Source organism: Eptesicus fuscus, chromosome 9, assembly GCF_027574615.1.
Source record: "Eptesicus fuscus isolate TK198812 chromosome 9, DD_ASM_mEF_20220401, whole genome shotgun sequence".
Taxonomy (NCBI): Eukaryota; Metazoa; Chordata; class Mammalia; order Chiroptera; family Vespertilionidae; genus Eptesicus; species Eptesicus fuscus.
This window is the reverse complement of record NC_072481.1, coordinates 13,636,757-13,663,865: the sequence shown is the minus strand read 5'-3', so window position 1 is coordinate 13,663,865 and position 27,109 is coordinate 13,636,757. Positions and strand designations below refer to the sequence as shown.

General features: G+C 43.5%; 2 protein-coding genes across 7 annotated transcripts in view; one reads left to right on the top strand and one right to left on the bottom strand.

Annotated features, from left to right (window-relative positions):
• The window catches only part of LUZP1 (leucine zipper protein 1), a 124,806-nt gene that overhangs the window by 53,614 nt on the left and 44,083 nt on the right, over window positions 1–27,109 (top strand). Inside the window, exons 3-5 of one of the 3 annotated variants that reach the window (XR_008556958.1) lie at window positions 4,912–8,102; window positions 10,233–11,413; window positions 13,807–14,055. Coding sequence is in view for 1 of the 3 variants with exons in the window: in XM_054720922.1 (XP_054576897.1) it covers window positions 5,031–8,102; window positions 10,233–10,388 (3,228 nt within the window). In the remaining 2 variants the exon portion in view is untranslated. Of the gene's footprint in view, window positions 1–4,911; window positions 8,103–10,232; window positions 11,414–13,806; window positions 14,056–27,109 lie in introns of those variants that run through there. The other 2 variants (XR_008556959.1, XM_054720922.1) reach the window with 2 other exon arrangements.
• KDM1A (lysine demethylase 1A) overlaps window positions 14,240–27,109 on the bottom strand; it is a 74,036-nt gene continuing 61,166 nt past the window's right edge. For 3 of the 4 annotated variants that reach the window (XM_054720926.1, XM_054720923.1, XM_054720924.1), the window contains 7 exons: window positions 25,835–25,946; window positions 22,051–22,183; window positions 20,203–20,390; window positions 19,473–19,587; window positions 17,523–17,650; window positions 16,745–16,891; window positions 14,240–15,969 (listed from right to left, as the gene is read on the bottom strand). In XM_054720926.1, the coding sequence (XP_054576901.1) occupies window positions 15,784–15,969; window positions 16,745–16,891; window positions 17,523–17,650; window positions 19,473–19,587; window positions 20,203–20,390; window positions 22,051–22,183; window positions 25,835–25,946 (1,009 nt within the window). In that variant the 3' untranslated portion in view covers window positions 14,240–15,783. The remainder of the gene's footprint in view (window positions 15,970–16,744; window positions 16,892–17,522; window positions 17,651–19,472; window positions 19,588–20,202; window positions 20,391–22,050; window positions 22,184–25,834; window positions 25,947–27,109) is intronic. The other variant, XM_054720925.1, reaches the window with a different exon arrangement.

The following is a 27,109-nucleotide window of genomic DNA, read 5'->3' as shown; positions in this document are numbered from 1 at the left end:
TATTGGAGAATGTTCCATGTGAAATGTATATTTTGCTGTTGTAGTAATCTGTCCATATCCTTCATATCCAGTTGATTGAGTTTATGTCCCTACTGATTTTCTGTCTGCTAGGTCTATTTATGATAGAAGGGTATGGAACTTTCCAATTGTAGTATTGGATTCATCCATTTCTCCTTGCAGTTCTGTCAGTTTTGGTGCTCTGTTTTAAGACAAATACATGTATATTTTAAGGAAGGACTATTGTATCTTCTTGGAGAATTGACCCTTTTATCATTATGTAATACTTTGCTGGATAACTTTCCTTGCTCTGCAGTGTGCTGTCTGAAATTAATGGAGCTCCTCCAGCTTTCTTCTGATTAGTATTAACATGGGATAGCTTTCTCCAATCCTTTACTTTTAATCTATATGTCTTCATTAAAATTTAAAAAATGGGTGTTTGGTAAATAACATACAATTTGGGTCTTGATTTTTGATCCGCTCTGACAATCTTTTTTAATTGATATAGACTATTGATGTTTAAAGTGATTCTATAGTTGGATTAATAGTTACCATATTTGTTACTACTGTTTTGTTGCCCTTGTTTTTTGTCTTTTATTTCTGCCTTTGGTGGCTTTGATTGAGCATTTTATCTGGTGCCATTTTCTTTCCTTTCTCAGCATATCAATTAAACTTTTTTTTTTTTTTAAATGGTTGCCCTAGAGCAGTGGTCGGCAAACTCATTAGTCAACAGAGCCAAATATCAACAGTACAACGATTGAAATTTCTTTTGAGAGCCGAAAACAGACTTCTGCGCATGGGCCACGAAGTTTCAATCGCACTGTACGTGCACGCCTGCACGTGGTATTTTGTGGAAGAGCCACACTCAAGGGGCCAAAGACCCGCTTGTGGCTCGCGAGGCGCAGTTTGCTGACCACTGCCCTAGAGTTAGTTCAAATACAAGTACCTTATAAAAACAAATGTAGCTGAAACCGGTTTGGCTCAGTGGATAGATTGTCGGCCTGTGGACTGAAGGGTCCCAGGTTTGATTCCGGTCAAGGGCATGTACATTGGTTGCGGGCACATCCCCAGTGGGGGGTGTGCAGGAGGCAGCTGATCGATGTTTCTAGCTCTCTATCCCTCTCCCTTCCTCTCTGTAAAAAATCAATAAAATATATTAAGAAAAAAAAATAAATATAATCCTAATTTCTCTCTCCTATCCCTTGTATCATTGCTGGCATTTACTTCACCTACACATAAATTATGTTCATTGGATACATTGTTGCTATTATTTTGAACTGTTATCTGTTAAATCATTTAAGAATACGGAAAATTAGGCCCTGGCCTGGTACTTCAGTTGGTTAGAGCATCGTCCGAATATGTCAAGGTTTTGGGTTTGATCCCCAATCAGGGCACATACGAGAATCAACCAATGAATGCAAATAAGTGGAACAACAAATCTATGTTTCTCTCTCCCCCTTCCTCTAAAATCAGTTTAAAAAATTAAAAATTTTATTTTACTTTTACTCATTCCTAGTCTAATGCTCTTCCTCTATGTGGCCTGAGTTTTTGACCTATACAATTTTCCTTCTCACTGAAGAATTTCTTTTAATATTTCTTTCAAGGCAGGCCTACTGGCAACAAATCCCCTCAGTTTTCATTTGTCTGAGAAAGCATTTCTCTTTACTTTTAAAGGATAATTTTGCAGGGTACAGAATTATAGATTGGTGTGTTTTTCCCCCCTCAACATTTTAAATATTTCACTCCACTCTCCTCTTGCTTGCATGATTTCTGAGAAATTGGATGTAATTCTTACCTTTGCTCTATAGGTATTTTTTCTTCTGGCTTCTTTTAAGGTTTTTTATCTTTGATTTTCTGCAGTGTGAATATGATATGCCTAGGTGTTGGGTTTTTTTGTTTTTGTTTTTCTTTTTGACATTTATCCTGCTTGGTGTTCTGAGCTTTTTGTGTGTGTGTTTTTATTGATATGTTTTTGTTAATTTTTAGGGAGAGAGAAATGAAATGGTTAACCGGGGGAGCCTAACCTATTGGGGTTTTATCACCTACTGAGAGCTTTTTCAAACTCTTGAGTTGTCCACACTGAGCTTCAGCAATTGTCAATTGCAATTTAGGTTTTCTTACCCTGGTACTAGTTCCCATGGAGGTTCCTACTGTGGAAAATTGTGATTTTTCTGAATCCACTTGTCTAATTTTTGGGGGAAGAGTTTTTCTCTGTGACCTCAGTTTTCAGGTAGACCTAAGAAGAGTTACTGATTTTCAGTTTGTTCAAAGTGATGACTTCTAGGCTGCTCACATGCTGGACCTGAAACTGGAATTCTGCCCTATCTTCTTTCTCTATGACCTTTACTTCTTTACTTTTGTTTAAAGGTATTTTTTTTTATTGTGGTAAAAAATAGTAGCTGTACCATTTTATTTTCCCACTAACAGTGTACAGAGATTCCAGTTTCTCCACATCCTTACCAACACTTGGCTACATCCTAGTGGGTGTGAAGTGATACCTCGTGTTTTTGTTTTTTAAAAAGTATTTTTATTGATTTTAGAGAGAGGCAGGGAGAGGGATAGGTAGAAACATTGATCGGCCTCCTGCATGCCTCTCAGTGGGATGGAGCTTGCGACCTGGGATGTGCCCTGAATGGCAATCGAACTGTGACTTCATGGGTCAACGCTCAACCTCTGAGCCACACTAGCTGGCTCACTGTGGTTTTGATTTGCATTTCCTGAATGATTAGTGATGTTGAGCATTGCTTGTTGCCATTTGGATATCATCTTTGGAGAAATTTCCATTCAAGTCCTTTGCCCATTTGAAAATGAGGTTGCCTGTCCAGGTGGCTCAGTGGATTAGCATGGTCCCAGGCACCAGGAAGTTACCACTGGTTATTCCTGGTCAGGGCACATGCCCGTGTCGGGCTTGATCCCCAGTAGGGGGCATGCAGGAGGCAGCTGATTGATGTTACTATCTTTCCCTCCCCTTTCCTATCTAAAAATCAGTAAAAACATACTAAAATTTTTAAAATGAGTTTTTGTTAATATTATAGCCGTTCTTTATATATTGCTTATTAATGCCTTCTCAGTATGCTTACTATCTTATTTTCCATTGTTTTAGTTCCACTTTGATCTTATCCTGTCCCTCCCACCCAATTAGTTTTTGTTATTAACTGATTCAGTGCTTGTTTGGGTTAAATTTATTTACTTACCATTCCTTCTTCCATCTCATGCCTTCCTTAAGTGATCAGTTTCTGTGTTCTGAAGTACATTTAGAAAGTTTTTTCAGTGTGGGTCTGTTAATAAACATTAAGGTTTTTATTTCCTTCTCAACTAGGCACAGATTTAATTTTGGTTGAGATTTTGCTTCCTGAATATGAGGCTCCATTGCATATCTTTTTATTTTATTTAAAAATATTTTTACTGATTGCAGAGAGGAAGGGAGAGGGAGAGATAGAAACATTGATGAGAATCATTGATTGGCTGCCTCCTGCACGCCCCAAACTGGGAATTGAGCCCGCAACCTGGGCATGTGCCCTTTCTAGGAATCAAACTGTAACCTCTTAGTTCATAGGTCAATCAGTGCTCAATCACTAAGCCACGATGGCCGAGCTCCACTGCATATCTTTTATCAGCTCATGAAATTTCTTAGCTAGTAGCTCTTTACAAATTGCCTCCCCCCATTCTGTCTGTCCTTTCCTTTTGTACTACTTTGTCATTTTTGGACCTCTTTTGTATTTCTCCTTATCTATTAACCTCTCGTTCTCTTTTTCTATCTTTAATTATGTGCTGCCTTTTGTAATTTCCTCATATCTCTTCTTAACCACTGTACTCTTCATTAGCATCTATTTACTATTTTTGTTTACATTTCTAGCAAATTTTATTTGGTTAATTTAAAAATCCCAATCTTCGTTGATAGCATCTTGTTATTGTCTCCTGTTTTTGATTCCTTCTTTTATGACTTTAAAGATTTGAATGTACTTAATTTATGATCTGTAGCCTATCTTACTTTGATATCACTTATTGGTGTAAACCTCTTTTGTTCAGTCATAATAAGAGTGGTCCTTATGTGTTTTGTAGTTTGGACTTGCAGACTCAGGTTCAGCAGGACTTTACCAGTGGGACTCTTGTGTGAACTCGGTAGGGATCTCTTTCCAGACTATTTTTGTTTACCTCTGGTAGGTTTCCCAGGGATATTACCAGGCTGAGACCATTTTTGGGTTAGCTTCTCAGTGAGAGCAAGTCATCCTAGACCTCTCATTCTCTAAGTATACTATTTTCCCTTTCTGCCTTAATAGAACCCAGGTCCTGTTATCTTCCTGTGTCAACAAGGTGATTTTTTTTTTTTCCACTAGTCTGCTTCTTTCCCTGAAGCTATAGTTCTTAACATTCTTAGGATTGTTTACTGCTTTGCTACCAAGACTTTCCATGCATTATCTCAGAACAGTACTGGGGAGAGAGATGGTAGACATCATTATCCTGATTTTACAACCAAGTAAAACCCAGGCTGTTTACGTAATGATTTATAGAAAAACTAATGACTTTCCTGAGATTATGAAGATGGCAAATGGTGAAGATTTTCTCATGGGAAATGAGGCATTCTTTTTATTTTTTTTTGTGGGTTTTTTTTGCCTCTGGAAAGTGCCCCAACCAGGGTCTGAACCTGCAACATTTGTATGTGTGCTGACTGGGAATCGAACCCGCAACCTTTTTGGTGTAGGGGACCACACTCCCACCAACTGAGCCACCCTGGCCAGGGCGCTGGTGGAATTCTTCATTAGGCTGAAACTATATATCAGTTCATTATCAGCCATAAAGAACCTTATTCCAATTAGAGGACCTGCTATGTTTTAGGCACAAGAAGCACATTTGAGAGCTGACGTGCAGATTTTATATTTACTGCCTGATGTGCTTCATGTTTTCCTTCTGTAGAGTGATAATGGTCTCCAGCTGCCAAAGAAGGCTGTGGATGCCAAAAGAAAGGTAACCATTTCTCATCCCCTCGAGTGGAATTGGATGCCTCTTGGAGTTCACACTGGCTGACAGTAGACATGGCTGAGTTTACAAACTACAAGGATACTGCCTCCAGCCGCCACCTGCGGTTTAAGTTACAGAGTCTAAGCCGCCGCCTTGATGAGTTGGAAGAAGCCACAAAAAACCTCCAAAAAGCAGAGGATGAGCTCCTGGATCTGCAGGACAAGGTGATTCAGGCAGAAGGCAGCAACTCCAGCATGCTGGCTGAGATTGAAGTGCTGCGGCAGCGAGTGCTGAGAATCGAAGGCAAAGATGAGGAAATTAAGAAAGCAGAGGACCTGTGTCAGCTGATGAAGGAGAAACTTGAAGAGGAGGAAAACCTCACCCGGGAGTTGAAATCTGAGATTGAGCGGCTTCAGAAACGAATGGCCGAACTGGAGAAGCTAGAGGAGGCCTTTAGCAGGAGTAAGAATGACTGCACCCAACTCTGTTTGAGCCTGAATGAGGAGAGAAACCTGACGAAGAAAATCTCCTCTGAGCTGGAAATGCTCAGGGTCAAAGTGAAAGAACTGGAGTCTTCTGAGGACCGCCTAGATAAAACTGAGCAGAGTTTAGTGTCAGAGTTAGAAAAGCTGAAATCATTAACTCTGAGCTTTGTAAGTGAGAGAAAATACCTGAATGAAAAGGAGAAAGAAAATGAGAAACTTATAAAAGAGCTCACTCAAAAACTGGAGCAGAACAAAAAAATGAACCGAGATTATACAAGGAATGCTTCTAATCTTCTGGAAAGGAATGACCTGCGGATTGAGGACGGTATCTCTTCCACACTGCCATCCAAAGAATCCAGAAGGAAAGGCACTCTGGACTATCTAAAGCAGGTAGAGAATGAAACAAGAAATAAATCTGAAAATGAAAAGAACCGAAATCAGGAAGACAATAAAGTCAAAGACCTTAACCAAGAGATTGAGAAACTTAAGACACAAATCAAACATTTTGAATCTTTGGAAGAAGAGCTTAAGAAAATGAGGGCCAAAAATAATGACCTTCAGGATAATTACCTAAGTGAACAAAATAAAAACAAACTCTTAGCCAGCCAGTTGGAGGAGATAAAACTACAAATCAAGAAACAGAAAGAATTAGAGAATGGGGAGGTGGGAGGGGAGGATGCTTTCCTGTCTAGCAAAGGCAGGCACGAGAGGACTAAGTTTAGAGGCCACGGGAGTGAGGTATCTGTGTCTAAGCACACATCTCGGGAACTGTCCCCTCAGCATAAGCGGGAAAGGCACCGAAACAGGGAGTTTGCTCTTAACAATGAAAACTATTCTCTGAGCAACCGGCAAGTTTCCTCTCCTGGTTTTACGAATAGGAGGGCAGCCAAAGCTTCCAACTTAGGGGCAGGTACAGATAGTGGGACTCAGGAGACAAAGAGAACTGAAGATCGATTTGCATCTGGCTCCTCTCAGAGTGAAGGGAAGAAGTCCAGGGAGCAGCCATCAGTGCTTAGCCGCTACCCTCCAGCTGCTCAGGAGCACAATAAAGTTTGGAGGGGTACTCCCAAGCCAGGCACTGAGAGTGGGTTGAAGGGAAAAGTAGAGAAGACAACACGAACATTTAGTGATGCCACCCATGGACCTATTCCCAATGACATATTGTGTAGAGCTGACAAGGCTTCTGACACCTCCACTGAGGCCCTCTTTGGCAAGAGGGGGCAGGCGCCTAGCAATGGAAGCCAAGTAACTCAGGCCGCAGACTCTGGCAGTTCTAAGGCCATTGGCGCTCTGGCCTCATCTCGAAGATCTTCCTCAGAAGGGCTCTCTAAGGGCAAAAAGGCTGCCAATGGCCCAGAGGCTGATACCAGTTCTTCCAATACCAAGGCTCCACTTTCATCAAAGTATCCTTATAGCTCCAGAAGCCAAGAGAACATCCTTCAGGGTTTTTCAACCCCAAGTAAAGGAGTTGATCAACCTGTAGCAGTTGTGATGGAAGACAGCAGTCAGCATGAGGCCCTAAGGTGTCGTGTCATCAAATCTAGTGGCAGAGAGAAGCCAGACTCAGATGATGACATGGACATGTCGTCTCTTGTTACTGCCAAATTGGTAAACACAACCATCACCCCAGAGCCAGAGCACAAACAACAGCCCAACTTCAGAGAAACAGGCAAATCCCGAGGGGGCCTTAGAACAGCCCTGTCGGAGGATGATAAAGATGTCGGGACAGAAAATGAATCTGTGAAACCTGTCAGAGCCTCCACCAATACTGTGGAATTCCCAGAGGCCAATGGTGCTGGAGTAAAAAGTCAAAGGCCCTTCAGTCCCAGAGAGGCCTTGCGGTCCAGAGCTGTCATTAAACCTGTCATCATTGATAAAGATGTGAAAAAAATCATGGGCGGGTCTGGAACCGAGGCCACATTGGAGAAACAGACATCCACCTCCAAACCAGGACCAAACAAAGTGACAAGCAGCATTACTATCTATCCCTCTGACAGCAGTAGCAGCAGCAGCCCAAGAGCCGCCCCAGGTGAGGCCCCGCGGGAGAGGCACACATCCACCAGCAATATCCAGGTTGGGCCACCAGACCTCACATCAGTGAGCAACCATGTCAACCCCCCCTTTGAGCTCTCCATTCACAAACATGACATCACCTTACAGTTCACAGAGGCTGAAAGAATGGGAGATGGGTCCCTGAAGAACAGGCCTGAAACAGTGGTCTCTCGGAGCAGCATTATCATCAAGCCATCGGATCTGTTGGAGAGGAATAACCATGCACCCCCTGCAGAGACAATCAGGTGGAAAGGCCATAGTGCTCCTTCAGAGGTGAGCCCTTCAGAGGCCAGGCATGTTACTGTGCGGAATGCCTGGAAGAGCAGGCGAGATTTGAACTCTTTAGAAGATCCCCCAACTCAGATAGGTAAAAATGTGGTGTCTACCAATGCCTACACCCAGAGGTCTTCTACAGACTACTCAGACCTTGAACAGCCCAGGTCTTACCTTTTGGAGCAGGGTACTCGAAGGGTAGGAAACCCAGGGGATGCCCCTGAGCTCTCTTCTAGAAGGACCCAAAGTAGCCTCACTGTGTCAGAGATGCTCACTCGCCGGAATCGGGTGGGAGATGCTGTCACGGCTGCGGCTTGGAACCATGTGGCAGGCATGGTAAGTCCCACTTCTTTCCCCACTTCAGCCGTCCCTTCCCCCTTCCCTTTGCCCCCTTTTTCCTGGCTTGTGTGACTCAGGATTATGGAGACCATGGGGCTGGGAAACAGTGGGTAGCTCAGATAACTGTTGAAAATCAGGCAGGTTTGCCCTTAAACAATAAAGTACCTTGAGAAAGGTATTTGACAGAGGAGCATGAATTTCCAAAAGCCCTTTTTCCCGTTTGTCTCCCGTTTGTCTCCCTGTGTGCAGGCCTCAGAAAGGGAGACGGGGCCTGTTTTCGTGGGTTGCCAGAGCAGCCAAAGGAGCTCCCCTTCTGGCTCCAGAGCAGCACCTGGAAACACAGAAACAGCTGCAGGGAAGCTGAGTCAGAGGAAGCCCAGGGCCCTTTCTGCAGAGCAGAGGTGGAGCCGGGAAACGAATTCTGGGCTGCCTCAGTTCAGGCAGAGGGTCTTTACCAGCTGCTAGCATATAGGGCAGGGTGGGGAACCCTTTTTCTGCCTTAGGGCTATTTGGGTATTTATAACATCATTTGAGGGCCATGAAAATTATTAACCCAAAAATAAACCTGCTATATTTAGTCAAACATTTAACTTACCTGTGATGTCTTGGCAGGGCCAGACTAAGTGATTTGGCGGCCTTATACAGCCCGTGGGCCAAACATGCCCCACCCCTGATGTAGGGGATGAAGAGAGCTAGGGCTTACAATGGGCCTACTTTATAGGCTTTATGCCTGAGCATCTTTTTGCCCCAGATACCTGTCAAGCCCATTATATCATCAGTCTGAAGGTAGGTCTGGGCGGGCCCTGTAGCTCATTATAGGATAGGTAAATCCAGAAGCTCCTCTTCATTTGAGGGTCAGACTGCAGAACAACATTTGAAGGGGAAGCCACTGGGAGTATCTTTTAGATGTTGGAGACTGTGATGATGACATTTTGGACCTAGATATTATGACTCTACTAGAGGCCCAGTGCAGATTCGTGCTCCGGTGGGGTCCCTTGGCCTGGCCTGTGCCCTCTCGCTATCTGGGACCCCCTCAGGGATGTCTGACTGCCAGTTTTGACCCAATCCCCACAGGCCAGGCCGAGGGACCCCACTGGTGCAAGAATCTGTGCACCGGGCCTTTAGTATGCATATAAGATCTTTGGTTAATCTCTTCCCTCCCTTCCCCTGACCCCCTCCCCTCTGAGATTCATCAGTCTGTTCCATGTTTCCATGCCTGTGTGTTGAGTGTCTGCCCCCTGTTGGTCAGTGTGTGTCATAGCTACTGGTCGAACAGTTGCTTAGGCTTTCTATATATATATAGAAGATAGATGTTAACACTTGACAAGGCACTTCTCCACCTACTTACCTCATTCAGTCTCTCCAACAGCTGTAAGCAGGTTTTATCTCCATTTTTTCAGATGTAGAAACTGAAGGTCAGAGACAGAAAGCGCCTTATCCAAGGCCACCCAAGGGAAATACTGGAAGAACTAAGATTTGAATCCAGGGTTCCTATCTTTAAGTCCACTCTTCTTTGTACCCTGCCACCTTTTCTCACTCATACTTGTGTCCTTTCATCTTAATTTGCTTTGGTGCTCCAAAGCAAAACATTAACAAGGCAGAAGTCTGGTAGAAGAGCAGTGGAGTGAAAGATGGGTGTCTAGCTCTCTGAAACTTTGGCTGTCTGAGGTGTGATGAGGAAGATAGGAAATGGCATATGAAAGGGAAGGCAGGTGACTTACTGGTGGGAAGTAGGAAAAGAGCTGTCCAGCTTCTGCTTCAGCATACTTCCTGCCTACCCACCAAGGAAATGGCTCTCACCGAGAAGCATGCAGTCTTCATGTGCAGAACTAGAGGACCAGTGGCTACTACTTAAGGGTACCACTCCCATGGCCCCATTCCTGGCCCTGTACTCTGTAGGGCTCCTGTTCACTTGTGAACCCCCCAGTATCCCCCAGGAGTTCCTAGCAGATTGGCATTTGCAGTCTACTCTGATTCCCAAGGAACTTTTATATTGACCTGTCTTTGCTGGTCTGTCTGGGCTAGATCTCCCTCTGCCTGGCTGGAGAGGGACCACTGGGAGTGAGGGTATCTTTGTTACTCACTGTATTGTCTTCCACATCTCACTTTTGTCATCTATTGGTACAGGAGGAAGGCGATGACTGCACACTCAATGTCTACAGGCGACCACACAGCTCCGTGGAACGGCCTGAACTGCCCGTGAAGCAGGGGCTGTCAGAGCCTGGGCAAGTACAGGCTGAGGAACGGTTACGACCAACCAGGCCCTGTGCTGAGGAAAACTGAGCCAGCCGGGTGAGGTCTGCTGTGTCCTCTGCTCCTGCTCAGCTCTTCCACCTTCCCATCCTACGAAGGATCCCGGGCCAGCTAACTGGGCTAGACACGAGGCCTTGGCTGGGAGATTGTGGCAGAGAGCCAGGCTGTGGCTCAGGTCATTTTTGCCAGGCGGCCAATGGAGATCAGAAACTACAAGCTGGACAGTCACCCAGGCCCAGCCTTCCCTGATTGATGCATGAGTCCTCTCTCCTTGTCCCTGCCCTGTTCCCAGTAGAATCGGCCACTCTGGCCACAAATAGGGAATGATATCCTTATATCCTCACCACGCAATAGCCCCTTCCACGCAGTTAATGTTCTGATTTCTTGGTCTCCTCACCACATCCAATTCACTCCCTGTCTGCCCTAGGGACCTAAGTACCGACACTAAGACTTACCAGCCGTCAGCTCCATTTAGGGAGCTTCCATTCCTTTCCCCTTTGGAATTCTTCAGACTTTTACCAGAGAGGTCTGTGCTGCCTCTAGGGGATTATGGGACTATGACCTGGCCCCCTTGCTGACCACTTGTTTCCTGGGGGCAGAGCACACAGGTACCTGCCCACCTATTGGAATGACATCATCCCTCCCCTGATCCCAGCTCTCAGCTCACCTTCCAAAGGCACCTGGAAGTGCACACACCTCATGCATCTCCTTCCCTGGGCACCAATAATGCTACTGGCATTGCCTGCTTCTCCTGTGGCTGGAGACTTCACGTTGACTTTGTTTCCACCTTCGGAATATTCCCCGACTAAACTGGGCCTGACCCAGCATACTCTGCCTTCTAGGAAGCGCCCAGCAAAGGGGAAAGTGGACAGGAAGAAGCACTTTCCCATTAGTCACTCCACAAAGCAATAGCTCCGTGAAAGGCCTGGACTTTGTTCCTCCTCTTCCATCCCCTAGGGAGGAGGTATCGCACTTTACCAAGCTGATGCATTCCTACAGAAGTGGGCCCATGATTCCTGCAAACCAACTATCATGATGACTTCATGGGAGGAAAGGTAACACATGCCCATCAGGGGCCCCAGATTTATACAATTCAGAATGCAGCAAACTTTTCAGGAAGCCACATAAATAAAAACCCATCAGTTTCCTTTACCCTTCACATGGGGAAGTTGAGAAGAACCATATAATCTTGACACTGCTATTTTTATAGCATTCTCAGTTCAAAAAAGGGATCCCCTTTCAAAGGCTACCTTTATGAAGCAGACACTTCCTTCATAGTGAAAGAGCATTACAGGAGGAGTCAGGAAAGCTAGATTTTCTTAATGGCTTTGTACTTTGCTTCCGTTTCCCTATCTATAAAATGAGTTATTTGAAATGGTTTCTAGGTTCCTAAATCTGGCATTCTCTAAGATCCTTCTTTTTCCATCATCCCACTGGGTGGTGATGGTGTGATTCTTGATTTTGTAAGGTGTCAGTGATCCAAATGGGTTTGGGGAATGTGTCCTTTGATGGTTTTCCTGGGCCCTTTTAATTGTAAGGGTAAGCTCAGAGAAGCTCTGTTGACTTCATTTTTCTAGTCTGTAAAATGGCGAGATGGATGATCTCTGCAGCCCTTCTTGGCACCGATGCCATACAGTATCTCCTGCTTGCACTTCCCATAACACCAGTTGGTGTGTCTCCTGTTTCTATGCTTCTTGAGTCATCTTTTCTGCCTTTACGCAGTGTGGGAATCAGTGTTCATCCCCATGTCTGCATCAGACTTGGCAGTGCTGGAGGCTTAGGGAGCACCTACCATCCTTTCAGGGACAGGAATGTTCTCCCATTTCCATTTTCTGGAGTTTTGCCAATCTAAAGGCATAGTCATGATGCTTGCCTTTACTTCACATTGCTGCCTCAGATGTTCAACTTTAGATGCAATTTTCAAAACCCCTTCCTGCTGGGTCACCAGTCAGAAACTAACTTTCTCAAGGCTGCAACCTCTCACTTATAGCCTCCCTGCCATTCTTCACTGGTTGGCAACCCTGACCGTCCAAAGGAAACTGACTGTCTTCTATTGGTGGTTAACTAAGGGTCTAGGAAAGTCTGTGGCTCTTCTCTGCTGGTAGAAACATGAGTGCCAAGCCATGCCTTCAAAGTTCTCGCTGATAATTCTCATCTTGGGCACTGGAGCCCTGGATTCTGGTGCTGTAGCTCCTGGTGCCAAAGTCTGGATCTTTTCACATTTCAGCAACATCAACATCTGCCGCAACCCAAAATGCTGTGTGGAAGAGGGACAGCTCCGATACTCTCTTGCTGGGGCGGCTATCTTAAAATCTGAGTGCAATAAGGTTTGATTGTACCAGTTATTTCAGGATATTTTGTTTCATCTGCACATTTTCTAGAACTGCTGAAAAATAGATTCTAAAGGAATGTCCTCCGCATTACAGAAAATACCATTTGTAATAGCCTGTGAAGGCTATAGGCTCCGTTATCTTAGGCTTCAAATGGCTGGCAAGGCTGGCTCTCAGATTCCAAAGTTGGAAGACAGGTTTTTGAAAAGCAACCTAGGTGAGACCATCTGGACCCAGGCCTCACCATCAGGGTTTCTGGGAGAAACATCCAAATAAAAGGGAGACCTGGTAGTTGAATAGTTCTCTAATCAAGCCAAATATTCCCTGTCTCAGCCAATAAACCCACTTTATGACAGGCCTTTTCTGCAGCTTAGCTCGAACTTTCAGTTTTCCTGGCAGGTAAGTAGTTGTGGGAGGTTCCTAGTGAGGTGGGGAACCTGGCTCTCCAGAGCTGCTTTGCTGGAGGAAGTACCTGCTCTCACCTGTCTCTTGCCATTCTGGTATTAAAAACAACTGGAGAAAGCTGCAGGGATATGGGCAAAAGGAAGCAGTGGCTGTTCTTGCTTTTGAGTGGCAATGCAAGTTATAATGTGGGTTACAGGGATTTGCAGTGGGGCTAAGGATTCCAACCTTGTCCACAAGCAAGATTGCACATAAATCATCCCTCTCTCATGGGGTGTGAGGGGGTCTATATTGATCTTGGACTTGTCATCCTGGAGCAGTTTTAAGTTCATTATATTTAGTGGGTTAGTGCCAAGTGCTACCACTTTCCAATAAAGGAACAGGGACCCAGCCTCTGGTCTGGTCCCTAGCTGCCTTTTTTGGTGTGGTTTTTGTTTTGTTTTTGGTTGTTCAAGACTGCTTTGGAAGAGCTGCTTTTAGGGATTATCTTGAATACCCTGAGTGGGGAACAGGGTTCTCCTCAAAGCCTCATAACCAAGGTCATAGGAAAGGGGCCCTATTTTCCTGCTGCTTCACAGCTCAGAACAATGTACTGAATGGAATGTATTTTTAAGAGAATAAAGTCTATTTTTTTGTATTTTAAAGATTGGGAGGGCTAGAGAAGTAGCCCTCAAAAACTGCTATTACATTATGTTGGTCCACACTTACTTGCTCAGGCAGGTGCTCGGGCCTCTCCCCTGGCTCTTGGAGTCTAGGTGCAGCAGCTTCTACATTCCTGCTCCAAGCATGGGACCAAGGAGGCCGGACCCTGTCGCTGGAAACCAGGGCACAGCCATGAGCGGTGACTCGGCTCCTTGGGTGCATGTGTCTAGCTGAAGCTGCCTGTCTGCATGTATCCTCTGGCTCTAACGCTGTCTGTTGGCTCTGCAGCACAATATGTAACCAATAAAGCTCCCTAGTTTCCACGTGTGTGAGTCGGCGATGCCGTTTTTGTTGCTGTCATCTCTGCATACAACTGTTTTCTATGTGTTGGTGCAGCTAGTATATTTCACTGTATGTATTTAAAATTCTCAGCCAATTACTGGTGCTGTAAGGACTGGAAACATAGCTGAGGCTTAGTAAAGAACATATCTAGAAGCCAAAACTGAATTGGTATTAGAATCATACAGCATCTATTTTATTGCTACATTTTATTTTTAGGCTTGTCACACACAAAACAATCTTTTCTCAAGCTGCCTATGCCATCTATTTAAAAAACAAACTCAAAAGCACCTAACACTGGTTCAAACACCTTAACCATCCCCCGCCCTGCCCCAAGGTAACAATATTAATGGCAGGGCTGAGCTCCAAAATTGTCATACTTTCCATTGTAAGCTCTTCTCACCTTTACATCAGTTACACCACTTGCCCTGATCCTGGTGTGCAAAATTTCCTAATTATTGTCACTCATTCTAAAACTAGGGAAAAAGCCCTCCAGTCAGACCACCAATGTAATGTCCTTTAAATCTTACTAAGAATAAAACCTCATTTAGGGAAGAATTCACTAATGCAAGTTAAATCCAATTTCTAGAAGCAGATTATACACACACATTTAGTCTGCTAAGAGCCCTTGGGTAAGCAATAGGCAGGCATTCTGTTCCTACAAGTCTTTACCTTACATGGCAAAAGGGACTTTGCAGATGTGATTAAAGAATTTGAAATGGGGGAGATGATCTGGGTGGTCCATCAAGTAAATCACAAGGATCCTGAGAGTGAGATGGAGGGGGATCTAAAGAAGCAGAGATTGCTGTGCTGTTAAGGTGGAGGAAGGGGCCATAAGCCAAGGATACAGACAGCCCCTAGAAGCTGAGAAAGGCAAGCAAATGGAATCTTCCCTCAGAGCTTGTTGGTAATTTGTTAAAGCAGCAACAGGAAATAAATACACCAGCGAAGTTACCCAAAACCTTGAACTGCTCCTTATGTAGAACTTGCCAAAACTTTATACCAGTACCTTGGCTAGAAGTACAGTGAGCACATACCCATGGAGGGAATCTGGAGAATAAAGCCAGGATAGTCTGTGGAGGACTACCCAAACTTGGTGTTGTCTTGTGCTTTATCTTGAGAATTCAGTTTCCCAATCTCCATACGCTCATGCATTTGGCACAGGGTCACCCTCCAACTCCAGTGGGGAAATCTAGCCTCACAGACCAGGAAGCCCGTTATTCTACAGGAGCCCCTTAACCCTATATTCTGACCAAATCATTTTTCTCCTTTACATAAATAAGCATCCCCTTTATGTAAACACAGATAAAATGAACATCTCCAATAGAGTAACACTCCTGTCTTGTATACGGCTCTAACCCTAAGGGAAAACAAATAAAATAGATAGGACTAATTTTATATGAAGTTTTATTCTCAAAATATAAAAAAAAACTACCACACACCAAGAGACTTAAGGTGTTCTCTCATAGCACTTGCTCGCCTCAGTCTTGAAGAACACACTTCCACTATAAATGGACAAGTGCCTTCATCCCTGGCTCTAAGTCACTCAAAGGAAACAACCTCCTTGGCCACCTGACCATCCTGAACTTCGGCAACTGACCGGAAGCCCAAAAGCCAGGGCAGGTTTCTCAGGAATCTACTATTGCTAGAAGAACTTTGCTTACACAGCAGAAGACACACACGTTGGCCTCTTCCCTTAGGATACATTTGTTTCAAATGCTTGGGGACTGCTGTGCAGGGACACCTGGTGTGGCCTGGCGAGGTAGGGTGTACATGGCTCCCAAGAATTGGTCTGCAATCCTTCCTGCTTCTCGGAGGCCACTCAGCAGAGCACCATGGACGGTGGCTGGGTAGTTACGGATTGTGTGTTCTCCAGCAAAGAAGAGTCGTGGAATTGGCTATTTCAGGAAAAAAGTTAAGAGGAAATCAGCACGTTGCAAATATACCTTTGTTACTGTTAAAACTTCCAAATTTCTGTTGGCCTTTGAAGCTGAACTCACCCACCCCCAAATCAGTAGCCCATCATTCTACCAAAAAGGGTCTCCCTTAGGAGCAGGCGTTTTCTTGGAGCTGACAGGACTAGGAGGGGACAACAAAACTCGGCCCAGTCTCAGTTCCAGAGTGACACTTATTGCACCTGTTCTTACATTCCAGTTTAACTCCGGGATACCCAGTTATAAGCTGACTTTGCCTCATGCAGGACCTACTGGAGGTGGGGGTGACTGCCCTGAACCACAGAGCACAGCATTTGTTCTCACTCAGCTCAGAGCAGGTCTTCCTTAGCGCAGGGTCCTGAGAACACTTACTACTCTGGAGCAGGGTCAGGCATCATCTAGGTAAGGGCCCAAAATTATTTCTCAGGGGCATCCCCGGGAGATCCCTAAGTGATTGGGAGCCTGCAACAATCCTAAGAACCATTACAAAATGGGGTGCAATTAAAAACATCTATTTTGTTTTATAGGGACAAAAATCTGAATACAGGCGGTTTAGATTTAACAAAGCCAAAATGTGAGAAATCTGACACAAAAGATACTGCTCTTCCCTTCTGCTCTGGGTTATTTGAAAGGGTCCAAGACCGAGTGAATAAATCTGTTAACAATCTGGCATTTTCACCCTAAGAACCTGGGATACTGGCCTCTTCCCAAATAAGCCCACATACAGTTAGTTTCTCACCTGTGGGGCACCTGGAATCGAGGGGCCAGGAGTGATTGGCTGAGCCATTAAATCATAGTCATTCCCAGATGACCCTGCAGCCACATAGGAATAGGAGCCCCGGGCCCAGGGATCAGCACGCCAGCGAGACACCACCGTTTCCTTGGGCTAAAGAAAATACCATGGGCACAAGTTACTACTGGACACCAAGGACAAACCAGTAATATATCTGAAAGGTGGAAAAATTGTGAGTGGAGATACAAGTTCTGAGAGCTGAAGAGGAAACAGACATGAGAGCCAAGTGGTGAATGCTGATGCTTTAAAATATATAACAGAATGCCTTCAGACTGCAAGGAAGCCTCCACGTTGCACTCTTGTCTGTGAATCCAGAGACCTACCAAGGACTTGTTCTAAATTAAATTCTCTCTTACAAATTCACACAAAGTATTAATATATGTCCTTTCAAAGGAATCAAAAGGGTCTATAAGTGTTTCAATAGGCCTGAAGAATAGAAAAAAGTACCAAAAGATTCTCTTAAGACTTCCCTGGGGGAGTTTGGCCACTTTGAAAGGTGGGGTGTGGTGGTAGTAAGATTCCAAAAGCCAAGACGACAGACAAGCGGACAAATGCAGCAAATAACTCTGAATCCCACACTTAACATTAGCATTCATGTAAATCCATACACACTTCTCAATTCTGGCTGAAACTCCTGCCCAAGTACCTGTGCTGCAACTTAAGAGAATATGTCAAACGTGTCTTTTGTCCAAATCCCAGGTCCCACTTGTCCCCACTCACTTACCTGGGGCACTGCACTGCTACCAAAAATCCCTTTGAGAATGGCCAGGCATCGGCCTACAATCACATCATCACTTATGTTTTCCATGATGCCAGCAGCTTCTCCTGCGACTAGTGCCAATAGTATTGGAGCTAGGGAAACAGAAAGGACAATTCCAGGGTTTTCCTACAGACTTTTCTCAGGAACCTCCTTAATGGGCCCGTTATTCTTGGTGCTCTGAAATCTGACAACCAACAGACATGCACCACTCAGCTGGAGACAAGTTGTTTCTGAAAAGGTAACTTGAAATCTACCCCCAGAAGAGCTGGCAAACTACAGCGGTGACTCATGTACTTCACTGTTTATAACTGCAGAATGTGGAAGTTCAGATAGCATTTCAGACCTTGTTAACAAAGAAAACAAGTATCCCTATGGTGAGACCAAGAATTCTTAGCCCTGCCCACTGGAGACAGCTCCACCTTTACTCATCCATTTGGTGAATATGCAGAGACTTAAGGGATAAACACAGTAGTAGATGCTGGGGATATAAAAACAATAAATGACTACTCCACAGACAAATATCACAGATATATAATTATGAATGTGATAGAAGATATTGAAGAAAAACACAGGATACAGAGAAAACAATACCGAGAATTTAGATTTGAAGCAGTGGAGGTATGTGTATCTTGTAAGTCCTCTTTGAAACAGTGACATTTAGGTGAAGACCTGAAGGCTGGGTAGAGTAAGCCGTGCTGGGAAGGAAGAGAAGAAGAAAAATAAAAGCACCCCAGGAGCAGTATTTCAGGGCAAAGGCCCTGAAGTAGGAACACAGCATGGTGCAATCCAGGATTCCAGGAGAGCAGCAAGGGTGCCTGGAGCCCAGAGAGTGGGGAGGGGTGAGGATGGGCTGGAGGAATGAACAATGAGGAAGCTGAAGGAGAGAAGGGCTGGGTTATGTGGGCCTTCTTAGTAATGGCCAAGATAACAGAAAGCCCTCAAAAGATAGAAGCAGGGATAGCAGTTAGTGGCTGCTGGCAAAACTAGAAAGCATTTACCTTTAAAGAAGTTCTAGACGAGGAAAAGGTAAGAGAAGAGAGTGGCTTGGACTGGGGGGTGGGCAGTCGGAAAGAAGAGGAGCAAGTAGGTCTGAGAGAGATGGTGAAGCAAGCACTGACAGGACTTGATAGACTGGGTGGGGGAAGGGAAAGAGCACTCGGCTGTTGTCAGAAAGCACTGTGCTCAGGGAAAAGTGCCTCCTGGATTCGTGGCCCCGGCCACGAGAGGATGTTTCAGAAGCAGGCAGTGAGGAGCGACGGAAAGAACTGGGGTGGGAGTCAAGCTGTTAACTGATGTATCTACACTGTCAAGGCCATGCCTACTGATACTGCTGCACAGTACATGTCCCACATTCTTTTCCTGGAATGAGGTAGAGTCTAGATATACTTTCTTTTTAGAGCTCTGTATAGGAATAGGAGCAGTCTAAATATGTACAGAAGAAAGTACAACCGGAGTTTCATAAATGTATAAGGGAAGTGATTAAAGATTCAGGGGTAAGTCAGACATAAAAGTGTGAGAATGAGGAACACAAATTTCCCCTTCCAGGAAGCCTCCCTGGGCTCACCCCTGCTGGCAGGGCAGATCCTTCCTTTTCTGCTTTTTTTTTTTTTTTGCAGTGCTCTGGGCTTTCACCCTGCCATCTTTTTACCGCCCTGTTCTGAGACTGCCTACCTCCTCATTCTATCTCCCACAAGTTAGTTGTGGGCTCCTTAAAGGCAGGGTTTTTTTGTTTTTGTTTTTGTTTATTTCCATATCCCCAGCATCTATAAGGGATTTCAGGAATTGCTTATAGAGTTAATGAAAAATCAAGACATATATACATACACACACACACACACTTGAGAAAAAACAGAATATTCCTAATTCTGTATTACTTTAAGGACATGAGAAATATCAAAACTAGAAAGCAGTTACCTTTATAGAGGTTCCAGAAGAGGAAGAGCTCACCCCTGCTGGCAGTCGTACTGCCGACATGCCCGAACAAATTGACACTTGGATCCCAGAACACCCGGTCAAAACACAACACCACCTATCCCAAAGAAGAAGCACGTGAGCGGGCAACAGGGCTCCGAGAATATGGCTTTAAGCACAGCTATGCCTCAAAAGAAAGTACTTTTTCTTCAGACATTATTTAAATTTCTTCTAATCGTTTTTAAAAATAATTTTAAAAATATTTTTACTAATTTCATAGAGGAAGCGAGAGGGGGAGAGAGAGAAAAAAACATAAATGATGAGAGACAATTATCAATGGGCTGCCTCCTGCACGCCCCACACTGGGGATCGAGCCTGCAACCTCAGCATGTGCCCTGATCAGGAATTGAACTGTGTCTTCCTGGCTCATAGGTTGATGCTCAACCACTGAGCCACGCCGGCCAGGCTAATATACTCTTACTATACGTCTAGAAATCCTTATTACAAATTTATTACTTAGAATGACATTTAGCTCTCTTTTTATAGGCTTGGGTTTGTGAAGTGACCTCAGAAGACTACTTCTCAAGGATACTTTATGCATAATTAGGCAATGAAGTGAATGAATGAACAGAACTCACCCTATGTCAGAATTGAGAGCACAACAAGATGTATAAAAATGCAAACCCTTCTCCTGCCCGAGTGGAGGGCACGAGAGGTGTCGAGGGCAGGTTACCTTGTTAAGGTTGCCAAATCCCATCCTTTGAACTGCAGATGTTTTCCACTCGGGAAGAGGTGGCACAAACTGTACAGCTGGTGGCTGCTGCTTCAACACACCCAAGGGGAGGGTACAGAGAACCGCATCACATTTGTAAATAAAGGTCTGGCTGGTGGAGCGGGTATTCACAGCTATCACTTCACATCCTATAGGGGTTTGAGGGAAAAGACTTCACTGGTGAGGATGGTATTGATGAGGGTATGGAACATTGAGTGTACAGCAGGCTCTATGCCATCCCAGTTAATTCTTCACACAAGTCTATGGAGTCGGTTCTACCCACTATTTATAGAAAGAAACTGATGAAGAAGTGAAATAACACAGGTAATAAGTGCTAGGATTCAAATCCTAACACTCAGAGTCCTTGATCTTCAGAGTCCTTGATCTTCACCACTGTACTACCTTACCGGCCTGATACAGAGATCTCCTGGACTAGTAAAGGACCTGATAACTTACTAAAGTAAGTAAATGTAGACCAAATTTCAGAGTGAAATGTCTGTCCCAAGAGAACCAATAACTCCTCCACTGTGGGTAGGTGCTTGCGCATAGGGGCAAAGAGAAGAATGATAGCAGAAGCTTGCGGTACAGACCCAAGGGATGCGGCTCAGAACTGTGGAGCTTGCTATTCCTGGGAATGCACTGTGATGCTTATCTTGCCAGAACATGAATGAGCTCAAAGCTGGCCACAGAAAAGGCACTGAAAGTAGGTTCATCTTATTTATTCTCATGTGAGCTTGATGTTTTTCTTCATTGAATGCCAAATCCTCACCTGAGGATTTTTGTTTTAAAGAGAGAGGAAGGAAGTGAGGAGGGAGAGAAGGAAAGGGAGGAGAAGAGAAACATCGATCGGTTGCATCCTATAAGCACCCTGACCGAGGATTAAACCCACCACAACCTAGGTATGTGCCCTTACTGGGAATCGAACCCACAACCTTGATGCTCCAACCCACTGAGCCACCCAGCCAGGGCCATGCCCCTTTTCTGTGGTCACAGAACTAGAGAAAATGAAAAGCTATTCTCACTATTCTTCATCTGCAGTGCAAATGAAGCAGTAGATCTTTTCAACATCATCAGCTAGAAGCTGCCTCTGAAGGGAAAATTTAAATGGAAAATGGTTTCAGCAGTTATAAAAAAAGTATTTGTGGTGATCTCAAAAACTCTAGAAAAGGGGCCATGGAGGGCAAGATTAGTGGCCACATTTCCATTTGTGATGAGGGCCCTCAGAGAGGGGAGTGACTAGTTACCATAAGGAGTTCAAGATTATTAATTCCAAAGGTGGGTAGACACTCCTTATTAAATGTACCTCAAACTAGCAATAATGAGCACTGAGCCTAAAGTCACAGTCATCAGGGCAATCAGGAGTCAGCTTATCAGCAGGACTGCTCCCAGAACTAGAAAGCAGCCTGAGCCATCAGGCCACCTGAGTAGGAAAAGCCAGAATGGATCCAAAGACCCTGTTGCAAGATGAAATGTAGGGTGGGTTCCACTCGAGACTAGGGGCCCAAGTTCTGGAATTTAAGAATATACTTAGCAAAATTAAAGCCAAACTCACTGGCTGTTATTATAATATCAACTAATTCATGTACAATTTGTAAACTAAAACTTGCCTCAATTTTCTTGTTTATACAATGATGGGGTTGGAATCTCCAAAGGCTCTATGGGCTCAATCCTTTTGTAAACGCAAATTTTAAAACTTAGGAGACATAGTTTATAAGACACTGTATCAGGAAACAACCTAGTCCTTTTTCTGTAGTTCCAACTCGAAAGATCAGCATCGTGTACTCTCTCACCAGCAAAGCAACGACATACCTGAAGCTGTGTAGCGAACCTGCCGAACTGCTGTGTTCAATTTAATATCCAGGCCTTCTGCTAACGCCACAGGCACACATGAGTAGCCATTCCTCACTGTCAGGTGGCTGCCAGTAAACTCAAAGTCATCATCCTAAAGAGGAGAGAAAAGGACCTATTTTCACACTTTTAAAATCTAATTTATGCAATTTATACTGAGTTCTGTAAAATAAGGCTAAAAACACCAACTTGTGGAAACTGTCAATATAACGCAGAAATTAAAAACAATCACTCCAGCCCAGCCAGTGTGGCTTAATGGTTGAATGTTGACCCATGAACCATGGTTCTCTCTCATCACTGATGTTTCTCTCTCTCCCTCTCCTTTCGTCTCTGAAATCGATAAAAATATGTTGTGTGTTTTTTAAAAAAAAACAACAACCCAATTACTCCATATTCAACTACAGCTGCCGCAGAGAACTGAAGGGAGAAGAAATAAGTGCTCAAATGTCCGTAATGGCTCTTTGGGCAGTGGAAGGGGGCAGTTTCTTTTCCCCGAGATAGAGGTGTGTGTGTGTTAAATGTTTTTATTGATTTGAGAGGGGGGGAGAGAGAGAAATGTCGATGAGAGAGAACCATTGATTGGCTGCCTCCTGCACACTCCCTACTGGGGGTCAACCCCGCAATTCAGGCACGTGCCCTGACTGGGATTCGAACCATTGGTGCATGGGTCTATATTCAAACACTGAGTCACAACAGCTGGGCTAGATAGAAGTTTTATCATCAAGTCTAGACTATTCATGGGGGTGGGAGAGGGAAGGAAGCTGATTCAGTAAATTCAGAAAATTAGGTACCTTTTTTGTTTGTTTTTTTAATGTATTACAGACTTGGTAGGATATCAGATTCACCATCCTAATTACGTTTTCTTTTACCCAAGAGCAAAATCCGTTTTTATTCCTTAAACTTACGTGTTTTAAAGTTGAGGAAGATTTCCTAAACTAAAGTCAGATAAAGGCAATCTAGGATTGTAAAGATTGGCCCAAGATGATTTATACAGTAAAGAAGTCAAGATTTGGCCTGGAAGAAATACCCAAATGATCCAATTTCTTTGAATTTACTAAAAATTTTTCTATGTAGAGAAACTTTTGAAGGCTAGTGAGTATTTCTGATTTCATGAGATTCCTGGGGAAAACATCCCACAATTCTTAGGAACTACATAAAAATACTGGGTTGAGAGCAAAAATACTAAATGACTGACTCATCTGCTCCTCTATGGATCAGTTCAAATCACCCACATTTAAAACCTTAATACAATTACAAATAGATACGTATTGAAACTCCAAATGATAAATGAGTTATTAGGAAGGTCTAATTTAGTCTTTACATGAAAAACCACAAAGAAACTGGGAATTTTGCAAGATTTTTTACCACTAACAAGTTCAATCCTCACTGTAATTCAAGTACTAAAGAATACCAAGATATAATCTAAAGATTAAGAAGTCAAAATAATCTTACTAGGAAAATGTATAATGAAAATATGTAATAAAAGTGTAATATTTACTTCTACACAGTCTTAAGTCGGGCCAAAGTCTCAGATTTAGAGATTGGTCCATTCAGCATCTAAGAAGCCCTGTGACTTCTCACCAATTCAAGAGTAAATCACCATAATAATATTAAGAGTAATGTGACAAAATATTTTATCATGCTCAAGGACTAGAAGTCAATAGGAAGATGATAATCACTCTAAATTAGATCTATAAATTCAATGCAATACCAAACTCCCAGAAGTTAATTTTTTAATAGAAATTGATAAACTGATTCTAAAATGTTTATGGAAATACAGACCAAAAAATAGCCAAAAACAATTTTAAAAAAGAACAAAGCTGCAGAACTTACATTACCTGATTTCAAGATATAGATCAAGGCAGTATGAAAGTGGAATATGGATAGACAGATAGATAAACAAACAGACTCACACATGGTCAACTGATTTCAACAAAGATGCCAAGACAAGTGAAGAAAAGGACAGAGCTAGAATAATTAATTAGATAACCATATGGAAAAATATGAGCTGTAACCTCACCTCTCACTGTACACAAATATGAACTAAAATAGATCATAGACCTAACATAAAACTTTATGAAGAAAACTGGAGAAAATTTTTGCGATCTTTGTTTAGACAAAAAATGTTCAGGATTTTACAAAACACACAAAGCCTGAAAGTTAATAAAATAGGACACTCATAAAATTTAAAACTTTTGCTCTTTTAAAGATACCATTTATAAAATAAGAAGGCAAGCCTGCTGAGGACTAGTAAAAAATACTTGCAAGACATAAATCTGACAAATTGTATCCAGAATTTAAAGAACATGATGAACTCTCACAATTTAACAAGAAGACGATCAGATTTTTTAAATGAAAAAAAGATCTGAATAAACTTTTCATAAAAGAATTGACATACGCATGGCCAATAAGTACATGAAAAGATGCTTCAGATCACCAATCATCAGGGAAATAAAAATTAAAACAACAATGAAACATTAGAATGGCTAAAATTTTTGAACTGGCAGGACCAAGTGTTGGTGATGATATGGAGCAACTGGAACTTCCATACATTGCTGGTGTGAATGCAATTTGGAAAACAGTTTAGAAGTTTCTTATAAAGCTTTATAAAAACTTACTTTCCATAAGATTCAGCAATTTCACTCCTATTAATCCAAGAGAAACACATGAATGTTCATACCAGCTTCAATCATTTATAGCCAAAATGGAAACAACCCACATGTCCATCAATGTACCAATGAAAAGACAATCTGTGACATCCTATATAATAAAGAGGTAATATGCAAATTGACCACCACACCCTCATAAGATGGCTGCCTATGACCAGGCCTGCAGGGGGGTTAGTGAGGGACGACCAAACAACTGAACAAGCAGGCTGCGTAGGGCGACCAGGCTGGCGGGGGGGCCGTGAGGGGCAACAAGGCTGGGGGGGGGGGGGGGGCAGTTGGGATGTCCAGGCCGGCAAGGAGGGGGGCAGTAAGAGGCGACCAGGCTGGCAAGGGGGGCAGTGAGGGGCAACTAGGACAGTGGGGAGGGGGGGGTGCAGTTGGGGGCGACCAGGCTGATGTGGGGGGGGCAGTTAGGAGTGACCAGGCTGGCAGGAAGGGGGCAGTTGGGGCGACCTGGCCAGCAGCGGGGGCAGTTAGGGGTGACCAGGCAGGCAGGAAGGCAGGCAGGTGAGTGGTTAGGAACCAATGGTCCAGGATTGTGAGACCAGGATTAGATCCCCAGGATCAGGCCTAAACCAGCAGTTGGACATCCCCCAAGGGGTCCCGATTGCAGAGGGTGCAGGCTGGGCTGAGGGGACCCCCCACCACCCAAAATTTGTGCACCGAGCCTCTATTATCCATACAATGGAATACTACCAAACAATAAAAACAAACCACTGATATACACAAAAACTTTGCTAAGTAAAAGAAGTCACACACAAAAGGCTATATATTGCATGATATTATACTGTATAGTTCAATTTATATGTAATTATAGGAAAAGCAAATAGGTGGTTGCATAGGGCCAGGAGCAGGAGGGCTGGGGAGTAACTGCAAAGGGGCAAGAGGATGGTGAAAATGTTCTATTCTTGACTATGTAAGTTTGGTAAAACCAAACTGCTCACTAAAAATAGATGAGTTTTATTGTATGTAAATTATCTTTCTTAATAAAGCTGTATAAAAACACACAAACAAATGAACAATTTAAGAACCCTCTCCAAGACATGTGCAAAAAATAAATGATAAAGGAATTTTACCTGATCCCAATGTTTAAGGGAGAGTGTAGAAAGAGGTGTGGCATTAGCAAATTCAAGATTTGCAAAATGCCAATCAAGTATCTGTCTGTCTCTTGACGAGAGGTATACATCACTGCAAAATGAGAACAAAGAAGTGCAAGGTTATTAAAGGACTTTACTCTTATGTTCAGTAGGCGGATGTGGATGATCTCAGTAACTGTGTGACAATCTAAACCTGGGACTGTGCTTTATGTGAAAAAATTCTAAGTCAAAAAGTAGGACCTGAGCTGTCTTATTAACCCCTTTATTCCTGGTACCTGGAGCAGTGCCAAGCTCACTACATAAAGCAAATTACAATTAGGCCTCATTTGCCTAAACAAAAGAAAAAGAAAAAAAGTCTTCTTTATATGGTTGCATTATAAAAGCATATTCTTTGTAAAAATTTGGGTAGCATCCCTGACTGCAGAATAGAATAGATGCATGTGGAGGCCAGGTGCAATATGGAGCACAGTATCAGCATTCAAGTATTCACTGTCAAAAGCCAATGGAAATAAAGTGTAATACTTTCCTACTCCTCAGAATTATGGGAATTTGAAGCAACACCACCTTCTATGCCACTCAAGGAAGACAATTTTCATTGACTACACTTTCAATCAAATACATATATCAGATTTTATAAAGGCTATCTTCAAAAACAATATATTTAACCTTTTGCACTCGGATGTCGAATGTGACTCGACACGGTTAACATCGGTAGCAGAAATCGAGAAAAAAGCAAGCGAGTGCAAAGGGTTAAGTATCTAGGACTTTCTTACACATTAAAACATAAGACTAGGGGATTTAGGAACCTGAGAAGCATAGCTGACCATTGAACAACTCTGGGTTAAGGGCACCGATCCCCACCCCCAAATATCCGGGGATAGCTTTTGATTCTCCCAAAACTTAACTACCAATAGCCTACTGTTGACAGGAAGCTTCACTGATAAGGTAATCAATTAACACATATTTGTATGTTATCCTACCTAATAAAAGGGTAATATGCAAATTGACCACACCTTCGCTACGCCTAAGCTACGCCCACCAGCCAATCAGGGCGAGTACGAAAATAAACCCAACCAAGAAGGCTACAGCCACAGACAGCAAGGTTTCCCAGGCAACGGAGGAAGCCAAGCTTTCCGCCTGCCCTTGATAGGCCTAAGCCTCCACTCAAGCTACAAAGTTTCAATTATAGAAGGCAAACAAATCTTAACAGAAATGGTGGCAGAAAGGAGCTGGAGAGAGCAGGCCAGGGTTGCC